Consider the following 15,331-nt stretch of genomic DNA (forward strand, 5'->3'; position numbering starts at 1 on the left):
TGTCTAGTAGATAGGATAAAAATTGCTTCTTTTGTAGCAGTAGTATTTTTTACTGTTTACATCTCCGTGAACAATTCCACCAATCATTCATCTCCGCGGCGGATATGATTATAAAATTGAAAAATCTCCGCCCCCGCCCCCACCACCACCACTCCCCCGCTCTCAAAATCGATGCGATTCACGTTCCGTGTTTCCTAATCCTCTCTCATTCTACCGATTCATTCGATCTCAGATCACCCGAGGAATGGAGGACCGCTCCACGGGTTTCACGGTGCCATCGGCGGAGCACGGAGGAGATCCAGCTCCGGGGGCGGAGGAGAAGGAATTGTCGTGCCCAATTTGTATGCAGATTATGAAGGACGCCTTCCTTACGTCGTGCGGGCATAGCTTCTGCTACATGTGCATCGTCACTCATCTCCAGAACAAGAGCGATTGCCCCTGTTGCGCTCAGTTTCTCACCCCCTCTCAACTCTTCCCCAATTTCCTCCTCAACAAGGTTTCCTCGCCGTGTGTGTGTGTGTGTGTGTCTGATTTTTTATGTTGCGTTTTCATGATGTGGATTTTAATTTCGTAAATGTATGATAGATTTCCATTTTTGTATCTGTTTTTTAATCTTCTGTTAATTTTTTTTTTTCTTTACTTTTTTAAAAACAAGATGCTTTTAGTGTGAAGCTGAAGTTGCTAGTGTTTAGTGATGAGCACGGAAGAAGAGAATATTAGGTAAAGAAATAAACAGGAGAGGAATTGGCTTTTTACTAGATTCGTATCCCTCTTTATTAAACACAGCTAGATTTATTGTCTAAGATAAAGGAAACTCACAAGTTGATCATGGAAGTACTGGCGAACCAAGGAAAAAGAAAATGGTTAATCCTGGGTTTTAAAAAGCCCGAGGCGCACGAGGCGCAAACATGCCTCGGAGCCTAGGCGCAGGGCTTTAAGCGCAGGCGCGGGCTTTTCGTAGGCGAGGCGCAGTAAAGCCTAAAAAATTCTAATATATTTACCTACATTATATTTTATACCAAAAACACAACTTAAAACCACAAATAGTACTTAAACACACATATACTTAATCCAAAACACACAAATACTTAATCCAAAACACACAAATACTTAAGTTTTAAAATATGCAAGTCTAAAAGTACGATCAAATATCAAACAAGTAATCAAAAATCATCATCCTCAAGTCCATCATCCTCAAACGCGTCATCCCCATCATCTTTGTCTTCACCAATGTCCTCTTCCATCTCATTCACTTCCCTCTCCTCATCTTCATCCTCATCTAAAAGCCTTCTCGAACTCGAAGCAACTACACTCTTTCCTTTATCAACTCTAGATGCCCGTCTAGTGCTATAAATAGGATCATTAGCTCCCGAAGCCTTACTAACGACATTCCATGTCAAATCACCATCCTCAAACACAAGATCATCTTCATTAGAAGATTCCCCATCCATATAAGCATTCACTTCTACTCGAACATGTTCCGGAGCCTTAGGACATTTCTTTGCATTCCTATAACCACCCACTAAATGTTGTTTCAAGCGAAATGCTCCTCCATTTGTCACTTTTAGACAAAATTGACAAGTCCACGCAAAAGGATTGCTTGGATTCGGTGTCCCATATTTTCTAGCTGGATCCCGCTCATCATCATCCCCCGTTGATGATGATACACGAGACTTACCCGAAGACATTGAGATTTTGAGAGTAAAACTGAAATTAAAAAAATAAAATTTATTCAATTATAAATTTATAACATCAATCAAAACTGAAATTATAAAAAACAACTTAAAAAACTGACCTACAATGTTGAATTTGAAAATTGAAACTAAAAAACAACTTCAAAAACTGAACTACAATATTGCATTTGAAAGTTGAAATTCAAAATAAACTTCAAAAACTGAAATACAAGTTAAAACTCAAAAAATGAACTTCAAAAATTGAAGCCTTACGTGCTGGAGGCTGGCGGCGCCGGCGGCGGACGGCTGGGGCTGGCGGCGGCGGCGGTGGACGGCTGGCGGCGGCGGGGGCTGGCTGGCGACGCCGGTATGTGAGCAAAGGGGGGAAGACGCAAGGAGAGAGAAGAGAGGAGAAAGGAGGCGCGGCTGGTGTGTTATTTTTCTGTTTTAAACAAAATTGTACCCTAACCCTAGTTCTACATAAGGCGGCGCCTTAGTGAGCCTGCGCCTAGGCGCGCCTTATTGCGCCTCGACTGCGCCTCTAGTAGGTTCCTGCGCCTTGCCTAAAAAGGCCCCCCCACCCTGCGCCTCGCTTAAGGCGCGCGCCTAGGCGCGCCTAGGCGCGCTTTTTAAAACCCAGGGTTAATCGTGTTTTGTGTCCTCAAATTTCACCATTTTATAAAATGTCCCGCTGATGAGTCGCCTTGCCAGATTTTTAGGTGGAACGACGTTGTTTTATTGGGTGAGGTGGAAAAAATTATTCCACCTAAGAATCCGGCAGGTGACTCATAATCCGTTGTTGGATTTTGTAAAACAAGATATTTTTTGGAAAATGCTGAAAGTTGGGGGATTTTGTAATAGAAACACAAAAGTTGCGGACATTTTTTGGAAAACGTTGAAAATTGGAGACACAAAACATGATTAAAAAGAAAAGAATGAGTCAATCCACTAGATTTTCTATAATTCTTTGGAGTCTATATTATCTAGTAAGCCTATGTGACTCTGGGGGAAAATGAGGAGGTGGTGGTGGTTAGGGAGGAGTGTATAGTTGGAGATGACATTAGATAGGAGCGACGAGATAGGCTGGATATATCAACTTGGAAGAAACTGACTGTATTCATAATTTGTTGTTGTGGGTGAACGTGATGTAACTAGTCATATCTCTTATGTTACATATGTATTCATGGTTAGAATTAAGTTTCAAATTTGATTTGTAGACATCTGCACTCATTTTTTGCATTTTCTCACCCAAATTGCGGGTCCTGGAAAGTTGAGACGAGTGAAATAATAGATGGGCTATCTGAAGAATGTGGTTCCGTGTAATACTCCCTCCGTCCACGATGTGGTTTGGAGGGCATATGGGTTTTAATAAATACTTGGGAGATGTGTATAAAGTGTAGAAGAGGCCCACCAAAATTGAGTGGAGAAAGGGACCCACCAAATTGAAGTGTTAAATAGTTGGGTATTTTGTAAATATTGAGTGTGAATGTGATTTAAAATATAAGGGGTGATTTCTAAAAAAGGAAAAACTACAATTTTTGTTGACGTATGAAAGTAGTAATAAAACTACAATTTTTGTGGACGAAGGAAGTAACTAAATAAGGTCAAGAGATGTATATATATCTTTTAAATTTCATTTCTTCTATAAATTTCAACAGCTTAAAGGAGCGGTTGTATGTGTTGTTTGCCTTTTCTTCTCCTTGATTTTGCAGCATTTCTTGATTACTTTACTGTATTTTTATGATGCATTTCCCACCTAGTTTGCATCTTGAAATAGTTCAATTGACAATGCAGCTCACTGTGATAAGGTTTCTCTGTACCACATTTGTAGCTATTGAAGAAGACATCTGTCCATCAACTATCAAAATTAGCATCTCCTGTAGAACAATTTCGTCAGTCGTTGGAACAGGTAATTATGATTTAGGTATTGCTCGAGTGTTTGTTGATGTTATTATACAATAGGTTTTTAGTAAATCTTTATCAATGTGCTTCTTTTTCTTTGACATATCTGGATGTTATTTAATCCCTCTTTTACCTTTCTAACTTAGCCAATGATTGCAGGTAAATTCTATGCACCTGAATTAGATCCTGCACTGATTCCCAACGCTTGAACCATCAGATTGTTTGATATTATAAGGTTTTCAAATTATGAATTGGTTTGACCTTTCATTAGTAAGTACATATCATGGTGGAGAACTTTTTGAATAATTATTCTCCTATCATTAATTTATATAATCCCATCATTAATCGGATTCCGATATTTCTACTTTAGTAATTGTATCTAGCTCATGCACCAGAGTATGGCCCTCAATGCCAAGCTACATTCTGTATCTGCTTTTCCTACAGAGGATTGATAAGTTTTGTTCGTAGACAGGGCTGTCAAGTGTCAGTGAAGGAGTTAGACTCTCTAGTATCTCTGGTGGCAGAGAAAAAGAGAAAATTGGAACAAGAAGAAGCAGAGAGAAACATGCAGATTCTGCTGGACTTTTTACACTGCTTAAGGAAGCAAAAAGTTAATGAACTCAACGAGGTTTGTCTAGTACAGTGTTAATTGGGAGAGAAAGGGATCACATCATTTATGAATTATGTCAGAATGTTTGATAATGAAATAATTATTTCGCATTTATATTCTATCATTCATTATGGTTTACAGTTTACTCCATACCATAATGAAATCATAATGAATTATAGAATATAAATGCGAAATAACTATTCTGACATAAATAGTTATTTCGCTTTATATTCTATCATCATTATGGTTTACTCGTCGATGAGGCCTAGCCCAAGTGGTAAAGCTGAGGCACCAAAGTCTCTCCTTAGTGAGAGATCTTTAGTTCTATTCCCACGAAGGTGTGGGTAGTTTTTCCAATTTATTTGGATATGGTCTAGTCTTTGTACTAGTAGTTTGATTATTCTGCTGCAAAATTTCTTTGTAATATGTGTTCATTTCATGACATGATATGTATCTTGTATATCCAAAAAATAAATAAATAAAAAAAGCCATTATGGTTTACTCGGGTTACTAACTTACTGCAACACTAAGGGGGCAATTGGATATGATGTTTCTTCTTATTCTTCTTATTTGTAAGGTTCAAAGTGATCTGCAATACATCAAGGAAGACTTAAATGCTGTGGAAAGACACAGGATAGAACTATACCAAGCAAAAGAAAGGTGTTCGGTTTAAACTGAAGATGGTCTCCGGTGATCCTCTCGGAATTAGATCTCGCACTTCCTCTAGGCCAATGGATAGAAACATTCCAGGCCTTGTATTCAACTCTTACAACATAAGAGGAATTACATCTATGAACTTCCAGTACAAGAAAGATGAAGGGAGGGCTCAAGTAAATATCCCTCGAACCCAGAGCAAGGAAGCTGCTGCTCTGAATGAACCAACCTCACAACATATGAGCCAATCTGGTTTGGCAGTTATGCGGAAAAAGCGAGTTCATGCACAGGTTAGTGATGAGGTTTTCTTATCAAGCTTTTATCTGGGACAAAAACTTCATGTGATTGTAACGCCTGGATTTGTTTGGAAAAACTAGATTAGCAAAATTTTTATCTTCTCCTTATATTTAAATAGTCCTTCGTTGATGATTTGATTTGTCCGACCATGAAATCCAAGTAATGGGGAACGCATTTCTGTTTTTGTGAATTAGTTTTTCCGATTTTTCACGTATTTTAGATGATCAAGAATAAATAAGGTTTACTTTTAGTACTGTGAGTTTGAGAATCTAGTGTTTTGGAGTAATACCAAATGTGATAACAATTTTTTTTTCTTACTCTTGCTGGAACTTATGTCATCCTGCAGTTTAACGAACTTCAGGAGTTTTACTTACAAAAGAGGCGTCAATTGGTCGACCATTTAGAGAAGCAAGGAAAGAAAGATAAAACCATCATCAGAAGAGAAGGATATAGTTCTGGTTTAGCGGAATTCCAGTCAGTTCTAAGTACGTTTACTCGGTTCAGGTCGGTTCATATACATCAGTACATTGAGATTTACTTCCATCTCCACATGTCTAATCACATATTCTCACGAACGTTTTCAACCTTATTTGGAACAGTCGATTACGAGTAATTGCTGAACTTAAACATGGGGACCTCTTCCACTCACCCAATATCGTTTCAAGGTAAGTCGGAAGTCCAGAGGATTTGTTGTAATTTCATCCAGGATTCTCATGATTTCAAAATTTGAAAATGGAAACAATCACAACCTACACTGATAGAAGCTTGACGTGGCAAATGAAAAGATAGGAAGGCTTGAGTAACATTGGGGGAATTTCTGCCCAAATGACTATCACATAAGAAAAGGGGAATTACGAGGAGAAATGATCGACTGTAAAAGTTTTTGTCTCTTGTTCCTCCAAAATATTTAGTGACAGGATTCTTCTGAAATATATTTTGTTTGATGTTATCATAATACTACTTAGAAGCATTTTATAACGTTCTTTTACTCCCACCTTTATATTTTGTTAGTAGTTCGATGTAAAGCATATAAATTTATTCAATTCCTGTTCAGTATAGAGTTTGATCGTGATGATGAGCTGTTTGCTACTGCTGGAGTTTCACGGCGCATAAAAGTTTTTGATTTCTCATCGGTAGGCTTCCTTTCCCAACTTCTGTGTGTGATATGTTAAAGTGGAGCCTGTGAGCCGTCTTTGCAGAAATGTTAACTTTGAAGGAAGTCAGGAACTGAACTCTTACTATGAGTGGGAAAAACAGAACATGAAATATTAGGAACATTAGTCAAAGATCTACGTCATGTTGCATTAGTTAGACGAAAATCATGTTGCATTAGTTAGACGTCGTCATGTTGCATTAGTTAGACGAAAATCTAGGCGATATTGTGGGATGCGTGTCCATACCAAGATGTTTGCCGCCAAATAATGTAAAGGATTCCGGGGTTTTTATTTTGTGTGTCGAGTCATCATCTACAAATAATCTGAAGGATCCTGAGGTTATATTTTGTTTGCCGAGTCAAAGTTTTACTTAAACTAATACATTGGGAGTGTTAATGAAGCTTGTCCTTCTTTGTAAAGTTCAGAAAATTAGGATGGTTTAATTACCAGCAGAACAGGAGGCCAACGTGGTGAGAATCGTTTGTGATCATATCCTAGGAGCAGGCTATTGCTTAGATACACATAGTTGCTTTTTCCACTATAATTGTAAAGCCAAATCTCTTTTTCCATGCCTTGCATCTGACTACATGATTTATGTTACAGGTTGTGAATGAACCTACAGACGTGCATTGCCCTGTTATTGAGATGACAACACGATCTAAGCTTAGCTGCTTGAGCTGGAATAAGTTCACGAAAAATCACATAGCCAGTAGTGATTATGAGGGCATAGTAACTGTCTGGGATGTCGGCACTCAACAAGTAGGATGTAGCCCTCATCAAATGTCTCCTTTTCTAACCCCATTTCTTTTAGTGTGCTCACACTGAAAATGGTTACTACAATTTTTGGATTTGTTCAGAGCATCATGGAATACGAGGAGCATGAGAAACGAGCATGGAGTGTTGATTTCTCCCCAACAGAACCATCAATGCTTGTATCTGGTAGTGATGACTGCAAGGTGAATTTAACCTTTTTATACTCGAATTGAAATCAAACCCAGATCCCATCTTGTTCTTGCTCACATCTTAGTCTGAATGAATTATGAGGAATATAGATAGCTTGGTCAACTAATACACAAGGGAATGTGAATTTTTTTTAAAGTGGTTTGAGATAGTTTGGGTTGTACTTTATGTCATGCCTAAACCAGATCAACAAAATTTAACCTGCAAACAGGAAATCTTTTGAAGCCCGACATATTAAACTTGAACCACAGTAGATGTTCATTTCTTAGCTACAGGCATGCTTACCAATTGTTTGTCTTTCATCCATGAAGTGCCTTCGTTCTCTCTAACTTTCAGGTAAAAATTTGGTGCACAAGGCAAGAAGGTAGTGTCATCAACATCGATATGAAGACAAATATATGTTGTGTGAAGTACAATCCCGAGTCTAGCAAATATGTTGCGGTACATCATCTTCGCTATCCATGTTTCACCTGTTCTTTTGAATTTGTTGTTGCATTTGGTAGGACATGTGAAATACTGGAAAATTTGGACTCACACAAAGTTCTACCAGGCTGCCATGCTTGTTTGATCTCTGAAATCTGGATATAATGCTTAATGAATGCTATTAGACGAGATTCGCCGAAGTATTTCTCTATCCACTTATACTTTATAATAAGAGAAAAGATTAAGATAAAGAAATACATTTCAAGAACAAAAAGCAGTAGCTTATATTAGACTTTGCATGCATTATCGATTTATACATTTTAGCACAATTTTCATTGGAATATACTGTTTTTCACCTTTCTGAGTTTATTGAGGTGCAACATGTGATGCAGGTTGGCTCTGCAGATCATCACATTCACTACTATGACTTGAGAAATCCCTGCCATCCACTCTGTGTTTTCAGTGGCCATAAAAAGGCGGTTTCGTATGTGAAATTTCTTTCCAGCAATGAGCTTGCTTCTGCTTCGACAGACAGCACCCTCCGGCTATGGGACGTCAAGGACAATCTACTCGTAAGTGTCGTAACTCGCCCCTTGAAAATACTGATAAACACAACATGTTATGTATACCTCATTTAACGTTAAAACTACTAACCACTTGCAGTTAACGTTAATCTATACAATAATTGCACTGAACTCGTGATCTTTCGTTTGAATCCCTTGGGCTTGGGGGCATAAGTTACTTTATAGGTCAAGTGCAATAGATTTATATTTTTACATAATACAACCCCCTATACGTGTTCGCCTTTTCAGGTTCGTACGTTTAGAGGGCACACCAACGAGAAGAATTTCGTCGGCCTAACCGTGAACGCGAACGATGATTTCCTATCTTGTGGCAGTGAAACAAATGAAGTCTTTGTCTATCACAAGGTCAGTATGCGATACACTGCTTTAGGGAGCTTCTTTTTACCACAAGTCTTTCATCTCACCACGAGACGAATGAAACTCAGGCTATCACGAAACCAGTGACGTGGCATAAGTTCGGATCCCCGGACATCGAGGATATTGAGGAAGATGCAGGTTCTTACTTCATAAGCGCTGTATGCTGGAAAGTGGGAAGTCCCACCATATTGGCTGCCAACAGTAGAGGAACAATCAAAGTGATGGCTCTCACTGCTTGAACTGTGAAGCAAATGGTAACATCGAGCTCGAACCACGATTGTTTCAAGTCGGATCCTCTATTGCAGCATTGTGCAACGTCGTAGATTCTTAATTTTATTTTGTTTATGTACAATACACGAACACGATGATCATACGAGATGGCTGCACAATAATGTAATAGAAGATCCGGCTTGTGATTCACAGATGAGTATCGTTGCGAATTCATCATGTAATCACAAAGTCGCAACAGAAACAGATTGAATTTGTTTGTTGCAGTTTTACCACAGTGAAAACAAATTCTTAGCCTCCTTCCATTGAATGAAAAAACATGTAAATTACAGACAAAATTAAGCTACACTTGCTAATTCAAAAAAACACACCAACAGATAGGAGAATATTTACAACGTTAGCTGAAATTATTCAAAAGAACATAGTATACGTATTTCACAGATTTATATGGACAAAACTCTCACATGTACAAGATGATATTACCCGTTGAAAACTGTCGTATACGATTCGTGTCAATGTCATCTAACCCCGCTCCTGGGCTTGACGAAACTCTTCCCAACTCGTGGCTGCAACAAGTAAATTTTTCCCGAGTGAATCCACAACTATATACGTGAATAAAATCGATTTATTGAGATAAGACTCTAAAAATAGACCCGTTTATGAAGAGTCTTATGTATGTGAATAAAACTGGTATCACTGGCAACCCATCGCAGAAGGACTCACTCTCAAGTGCAAATTCAAGTAATAGAACATAATTTCAACCACCACGTCTCGTGTATGTAAGGCGTTATGACTATGAAGCGAGTCGAGCTTGGAGATATACTTACGGATATATGAGTTTGTGGATCTTGATCAGTTTTTTGAGCACCCACCCTTCTGGGTCTGCGCGACAATCTGTGGTATAACTCCTTCATATGATTATAGGTGCTGCAGGTCAAAGAAAACTACAGTCAGAATCGACATCAATAATTTAACAAATGTTTCAAATAGGACTATTTCATTACATTTAAATCAAAGTTTCACAATAAAGGTTGAGATGCAAATTATCATTTACTGAGATAACAACATAGCCAACCTCAGCCGGTGTCTGTTGCACGTAGTGAAGAAAGCCACAAAACCGTTGAGGATACTACGGACAGCACGGAAAATCTGATAAAATAAAAGCCAGATGAGCGAAGAAAACGTAAATATGCCATTCCAGCGACAAACAGTACAACAAAACTACCTGAGAGAAAAGGTCATTCCATAGAGAGCGCCAGATTGACACCTCGTACGAGCTCATTGTTGATTCGACATCCCTAGTAAAACTGACTAGGCTGCCGGCGAATAGCAACAAATCTCCAACCATTTCATAGACAAGAGTACATAAGTATGCCACGAGGCTACAAAATCCAAGGACGAGTCGGATTGGAGCATAAAGAGTTTCCCACAGGATCCAGAATACCGGATATAAAACGGATATTGCTGCAATCAAACACGATATACATAAGGAATTATTAAAGTAAAAAATCTTAGAAATCCAAAGAACAGAAGTGAAATATGTAACTCACCAATATTCCACACAAGAGACAAGATATACCATAACGGCAACAATAAAATCTCTATGAGCTCTCCGACCATTGTGAAACAAGACCCGGCCACCGTCCACACGACTGAAAAGAGACTCTCGGCAACTTCTCCGAACATAGTCCAAAGAGGAAGTAAGAATTCCAAGAACTCAGCAAATGGTCCAGCCATTGGCTCTATAACTAATGTGAAAAATGAACGGATAGTTCTCGTTGCAGAAAGAAACCACTTAATCGCCTTTTGAAAATTATGAAGGAATAACATGGTCCCTAAATACTTGATTCTTGATATCATTTCCAATGATTCTATCCAGTCGAACAGGGGCCCGAACAACCTAGATGCTGTGGCCTTAAGGAGAGGTACGTTTTTATACAAGTCGTAAAACCCAATGAGGACAGTGACGATGGATATAAGCACGTAGCAAGCCCTGGCCAATGGACACATCCATGGACGATAAAGATGGCAAAATACTGGATAGGATTGAAGGAAAATAACCCATGATGGAAGTCCGGCTTCAAGTAGAGTAAGTAACCGCAGATCAGACATAATTATGTCTCTTAATTTGAAAGGAAGGTCACGATCATCAAACCGGAATAAAATCAAAACATCACGGTATATGGAAGGTTGGAGTGTTTCTTCACAGTCACTCATATCTGGGGTGTGAGACAACATCTCAGCATTTTGGGCGTCTGCTTCTTCAGAAGATGTCCCAAGATCAAAGTGTATAGGACTCATAAGTTTCCGCCTTTTGTAAGGAAAACCATCAGGAGGAGGTGTGTGCAGTCTATGTGTTAAGTTTTGCATCGTTACTGAATACACGTTAAAGCTGCTACTCGAAGAGCATGGAGATTCAGCTTCAACACTTGTGCCATCACTTGCAATATCATTAATATCAGCCTTCTTGTCACTCCTTGGGAAACTTTCTTGTGCGTCGTGAAAAACTTCTCCTGCGACAAGGTCAATCTTAGGAATAATTTGGAAAATACACTGTAAATAACAGAAAAATCACATAACAGACAGAAAATCTAACTTAAGTTTTTTTAGAAGAGCACGTCTTCGAGGAAACTCCATGAACCAATGCCAGGTCTCTATGAAATGGGTTCAACCAGCCAAATACTTGGATTTTCCATGAACAATATTCAAAGGCTGAAATTATCCATGGGCTTCTGCTCCCACTATAGTTTATATGATACAGATATATCAAAAAAGGGCACATCCCTATACTTGTAGTATTGCTCAAAGTCGCATCCTATCATTTTTTGCTCCTTCAACACAGTCCATTTTCAAGATCAATAATAATTGAGTTAAAGTATGCCAGTCAATAATTCCACAGTGGCGTTAAAATCTATCCAATAGAACCAATGAAGAAATTCACATATTCCAGAGTTTTGTTCTAAATTCTTGATTATACTCTTGTCATCTCACTGCTTCATGCCTTTCATCGTTACATAAGATCTTCAATAAGCGTGTAAAAGGAAATGCCACTAGGATACATGTACATCATCACTGCTCAAAAATGAACAAGTCTAAATGTTTCAAGTGGAAATGAGATGATAATAGGTAAACATGAGAATACCTATTGTAGCATCCAAATGCTCTTTCAAAAGGATCCGTTCGTTGAGGGTCCCAGGGAACCATGAAGAAATTGAGTTTGCTGCTTGGGCTACACTATCGAATTCCCACCTTCTCATGACTTTAGATTCCATTGCAAGCGATGTATCAGTCTTCCCATGAAACACAAAGAAAGGGATACTCAGAGTCACTGAATAGATGTAAAAGTGCAGCACTTAAGACTCAAAATTCGAGACTAGCTACCTGAAGCTCGTTCAAATAGTTAATACCACGTACATCCCTCCACGCAACCTCAAAGATAATGAAGCCATACAATGTTCTGTGCAACTTGCTGTTGGCAATCAGAGAATTCCTAAGTTTCTTTACAGGTAACAAAGCCCTCTTCCGGGATAAGGTCACTGCATCAATCAACGAGATCCACTGTTTGAAGTTTCTCAATTTACTTGTGTTTGATGAGGGAGAAGTATCTAAATCTGAAAGTTCTCTCATCAATTTCCTATCCTTCCGCCTCTTTGTGTTCGCGAAGGGGGACAACCTGGACTGCACAATCACCAGAATGAGTTGAGTCACTCAAATGAATGGCCAAAATCAAAGTTACATAAATCAGCATTGGGGCAGAGATGCTTCAGCAACCTTAGTGACCATCAACTGCCACAAATGCGTAGGCCGAGACACGAGAACCTTCAACCAAGGCCGGTTGTCCACCAAGATATAGAACTTCCCACTGTCAGAGGCCATAAATAGGCTGAGATGTGAAAGATAGGACTGCAAATCCCTACACAAAATTACCAGAATAAATCAATTTCTGCAACTTCTAGAAATTTGATCTACTTTCATTTCTATCATCAAATCCCATTCCCACCACTACTTGCAGGATCCTACTGATTGAACTACTTTTAGGGATCCTTTACTTTAGAGGATTAGCCTAGATAGATAAAATCAGTAGCTAATCCATTGATTACTAAGATGGATTGTAACTTTGGGATATCTCAAAGCCCTTGATAATTTCTATCATTTGAGCTAATTTTGCTTGATTCATATCCAACTGAAATGGCAGGACTGGAGAAATCCTAGTAATGAGGATAAAAATACGTCTTATCAATTATGAAAAGTAAACACCTCATTAGAGAGATAATTCAATTCAATCAAAATTCAGCAAACATTTTGCCAAAAAATAAAAATAAAAAAATTCAGCAAAACATGCAATCAGCTAATATAGAAGAATTGGTTGAACTCCCAAAACAAACACCATCCAACAAATGCAAAGGCGGCAAGAAACAGATAAAAAAACATCAAAATAGTCTTACACCCAAGATCACATCACACACTTATATTTTTCTGAATTCAAGATTTTCTAACACAAACTTCTAAAAACATACAAGCATCTGATCCCATCAGCAAAAACGAAAAAATAAAATAAAATAAAATAAAATAAAAATACCCAATTTGTAAGCCTGTCAACGGAAACACGCAGCGGCCATTGTCTCCATTCGCCATCTGAATCTCCCTTCTTTCTCAAGAACACACTAGCCACAACTGTTCCATCAAAATTCACAAAATTCTCACCCCAACACGCTGGAGAAAGAAAACTTCAAGAAAAAAAAAGTAGCTCATTACAAATCAAAGGGATGGAACCCGAGGGAGAAGACAATGCGAGCGGGAGTTGATCAAGCGAATTCCATAACAACTGCTGTCGAGCACAATCGAAACGGCAGGCGGCGGCGCTGCAGAACTTCATTAAACAGAAAAACAAAGAATCAAACGCGAGCGGGAGGCCGCCGAAGGCCGAGATCGGGGCTTTGGTGACGCAATAATCAATGGATAAGAACAAGAAATGGCGACACGCGCATCGATAAAAAGACTCAGAAAATGCCGAGAATTAGTGAGGCAAAACACGCAATTAATGCGAATGAGGAGAGAAGATTGCTTGGATTTATTGCTGCATAGATAATTCGAATTTGATTTTGGGATTTTTGGAATAAAGGTTTTTGCTGAGGGGATAGAGGTGTTGGACACGTTGACTGCGTGTCCCGAGTGAGAGAGAGAAAGTGTCGTGCGATGAGAGAGAGAGAGAGCTGTGAAAGGGGAGAAGGGTATTTTCGGTATTTCAGGTCTGAGGCTTCCCGCCACCAGCAGATCGCCAGCGTGGAATTTTAGGATATGATTTCTCTAGGTACCAATAATGATCTAATATATTTTTCACGTGCTATTATTACGTTATTAGCAATAAATACAAAATAGGAGTATATTTTATTTTGAGGGATAAATTTTCGGAAAACATGCCTAACTTATTACTAAAAGTGAATGATTACATTCCACTTATGATGCACGGATTCTTCAAAAATTAACATGTACGGCGAATCGAATTCTTTTAGGGTGTGATTCTCTCGGATTCTCGTCGGATTCGCACCTGATTCGCCACGTGGCGTATCTTTTAAAATAATTTATAAAAATAAACCGAATTCGCAAATTTTATAGGCGAAATTCACGTATCTCGTGCACGAAAGGCCTACACAAGGTTATTTTGATAATTTTATCTTCAGTTATGACTTATATATTGGACTAATAATATTTGAATCGTTATATTGTTGCTCAATTAACTTATATAATTGAAAATGATTAACTTTTGGGTAAAATAAAATGTAAATTACATATAATTAATTTAAGAAAATTTAAATTGTATATATTTTACAAGCATTATATATCATAAAATTTTAATAATTAGATGTATCTTTGCCGAATCGCACCCTATAATTTTTAAAAACCCGTATCCCCGTACTCGTATCGTATCGCCCCTACATCCGCACCTCCGTACCTATGCAACATAGCATTCCACCAAAGTTACTAAGAGCATTGGATCTTAGGGGGGTGTCTTAGATGGTGGTCCCCACCTAAGACACACCCCTCTTCAATGCATTGAATCTTAGAGAGTGTCTTAGAGCATCTCCAATGCATGGTGTCTTAGGGGGTGTCTTAGATGGTGGTCCCCACCTAAGACACACCCATCTCCAATGCATTGGTACTTAAAGGGTGTCTTAGATCTCCATTTTCACAAAATTCATATTTCTACACTTTTATTTTTAAATTCCCAATTTCATTAAAAATAAAATTAAACATTACAATAATTAAAATAAAATTAAAAACATAATTAAAATACGATAATAAAATAAAAAATAACAATAATTTCATAATTTAAATAAGCCCTCGACGCTTGAGCACTTCCTGGATTAGGTGGTTGTGCAAGGTCAATTGTGCCTCCGTCATACTCGTTGTGTCCTTGTTCAAGAGCTTCATATCCATCTCCTCCCGTTTCATCTCAGCTTGCATTTTTTTGACCTCGGCGATTTCCCC

General features: G+C 38.4%; 1 protein-coding gene and 1 pseudogene across 3 annotated transcripts; one reads left to right on the forward strand and one right to left on the reverse strand.

Annotated features, from left to right (window-relative positions):
* On the forward strand, nt 1-9,180 carry LOC131002350 (E3 ubiquitin-protein ligase COP1-like; annotated as a pseudogene).
* LOC131002349 (uncharacterized) lies at nt 9,121-14,046 on the reverse strand. 3 transcript variants are annotated; one of them, XM_057928842.1, is made up of 10 exons: nt 13,598-14,046; nt 13,422-13,516; nt 12,614-12,755; nt 12,224-12,520; nt 11,985-12,132; nt 10,393-11,355; nt 10,068-10,306; nt 9,918-9,991; nt 9,670-9,769; nt 9,121-9,408 (listed from the first exon to the last, which is right to left on the reverse strand). In XM_057928842.1, the coding sequence occupies exons 2-10, from the start codon at nt 13,475-13,477 to the stop codon at nt 9,361-9,363; spliced, it is 2,067 nt and encodes a 688-aa protein (XP_057784825.1). In that variant the 5' UTR covers nt 13,478-13,516; nt 13,598-14,046; the 3' UTR covers nt 9,121-9,360. The 3 variants fall into 3 exon arrangements, with proteins under 3 accessions (XP_057784825.1, XP_057784824.1, XP_057784826.1); XM_057928841.1 differs by having other exon boundaries at nt 9,121-9,769; nt 13,598-14,045; XM_057928843.1 differs by lacking the exons at nt 13,422-13,516; nt 13,598-14,046 and having other exon boundaries at nt 9,121-9,769; nt 12,224-12,515; nt 12,614-12,748.
* Nucleotides 14,047-15,331: the final 1,285 nt, after the last annotated feature.

The sequence above is a fragment of the Salvia miltiorrhiza genome, unplaced genomic scaffold, assembly GCF_028751815.1.
Source record: "Salvia miltiorrhiza cultivar Shanhuang (shh) unplaced genomic scaffold, IMPLAD_Smil_shh fragScaff_scaffold_112_2, whole genome shotgun sequence".
Lineage (NCBI taxonomy): Eukaryota > Viridiplantae > Streptophyta > Magnoliopsida > Lamiales > Lamiaceae > Salvia > Salvia miltiorrhiza.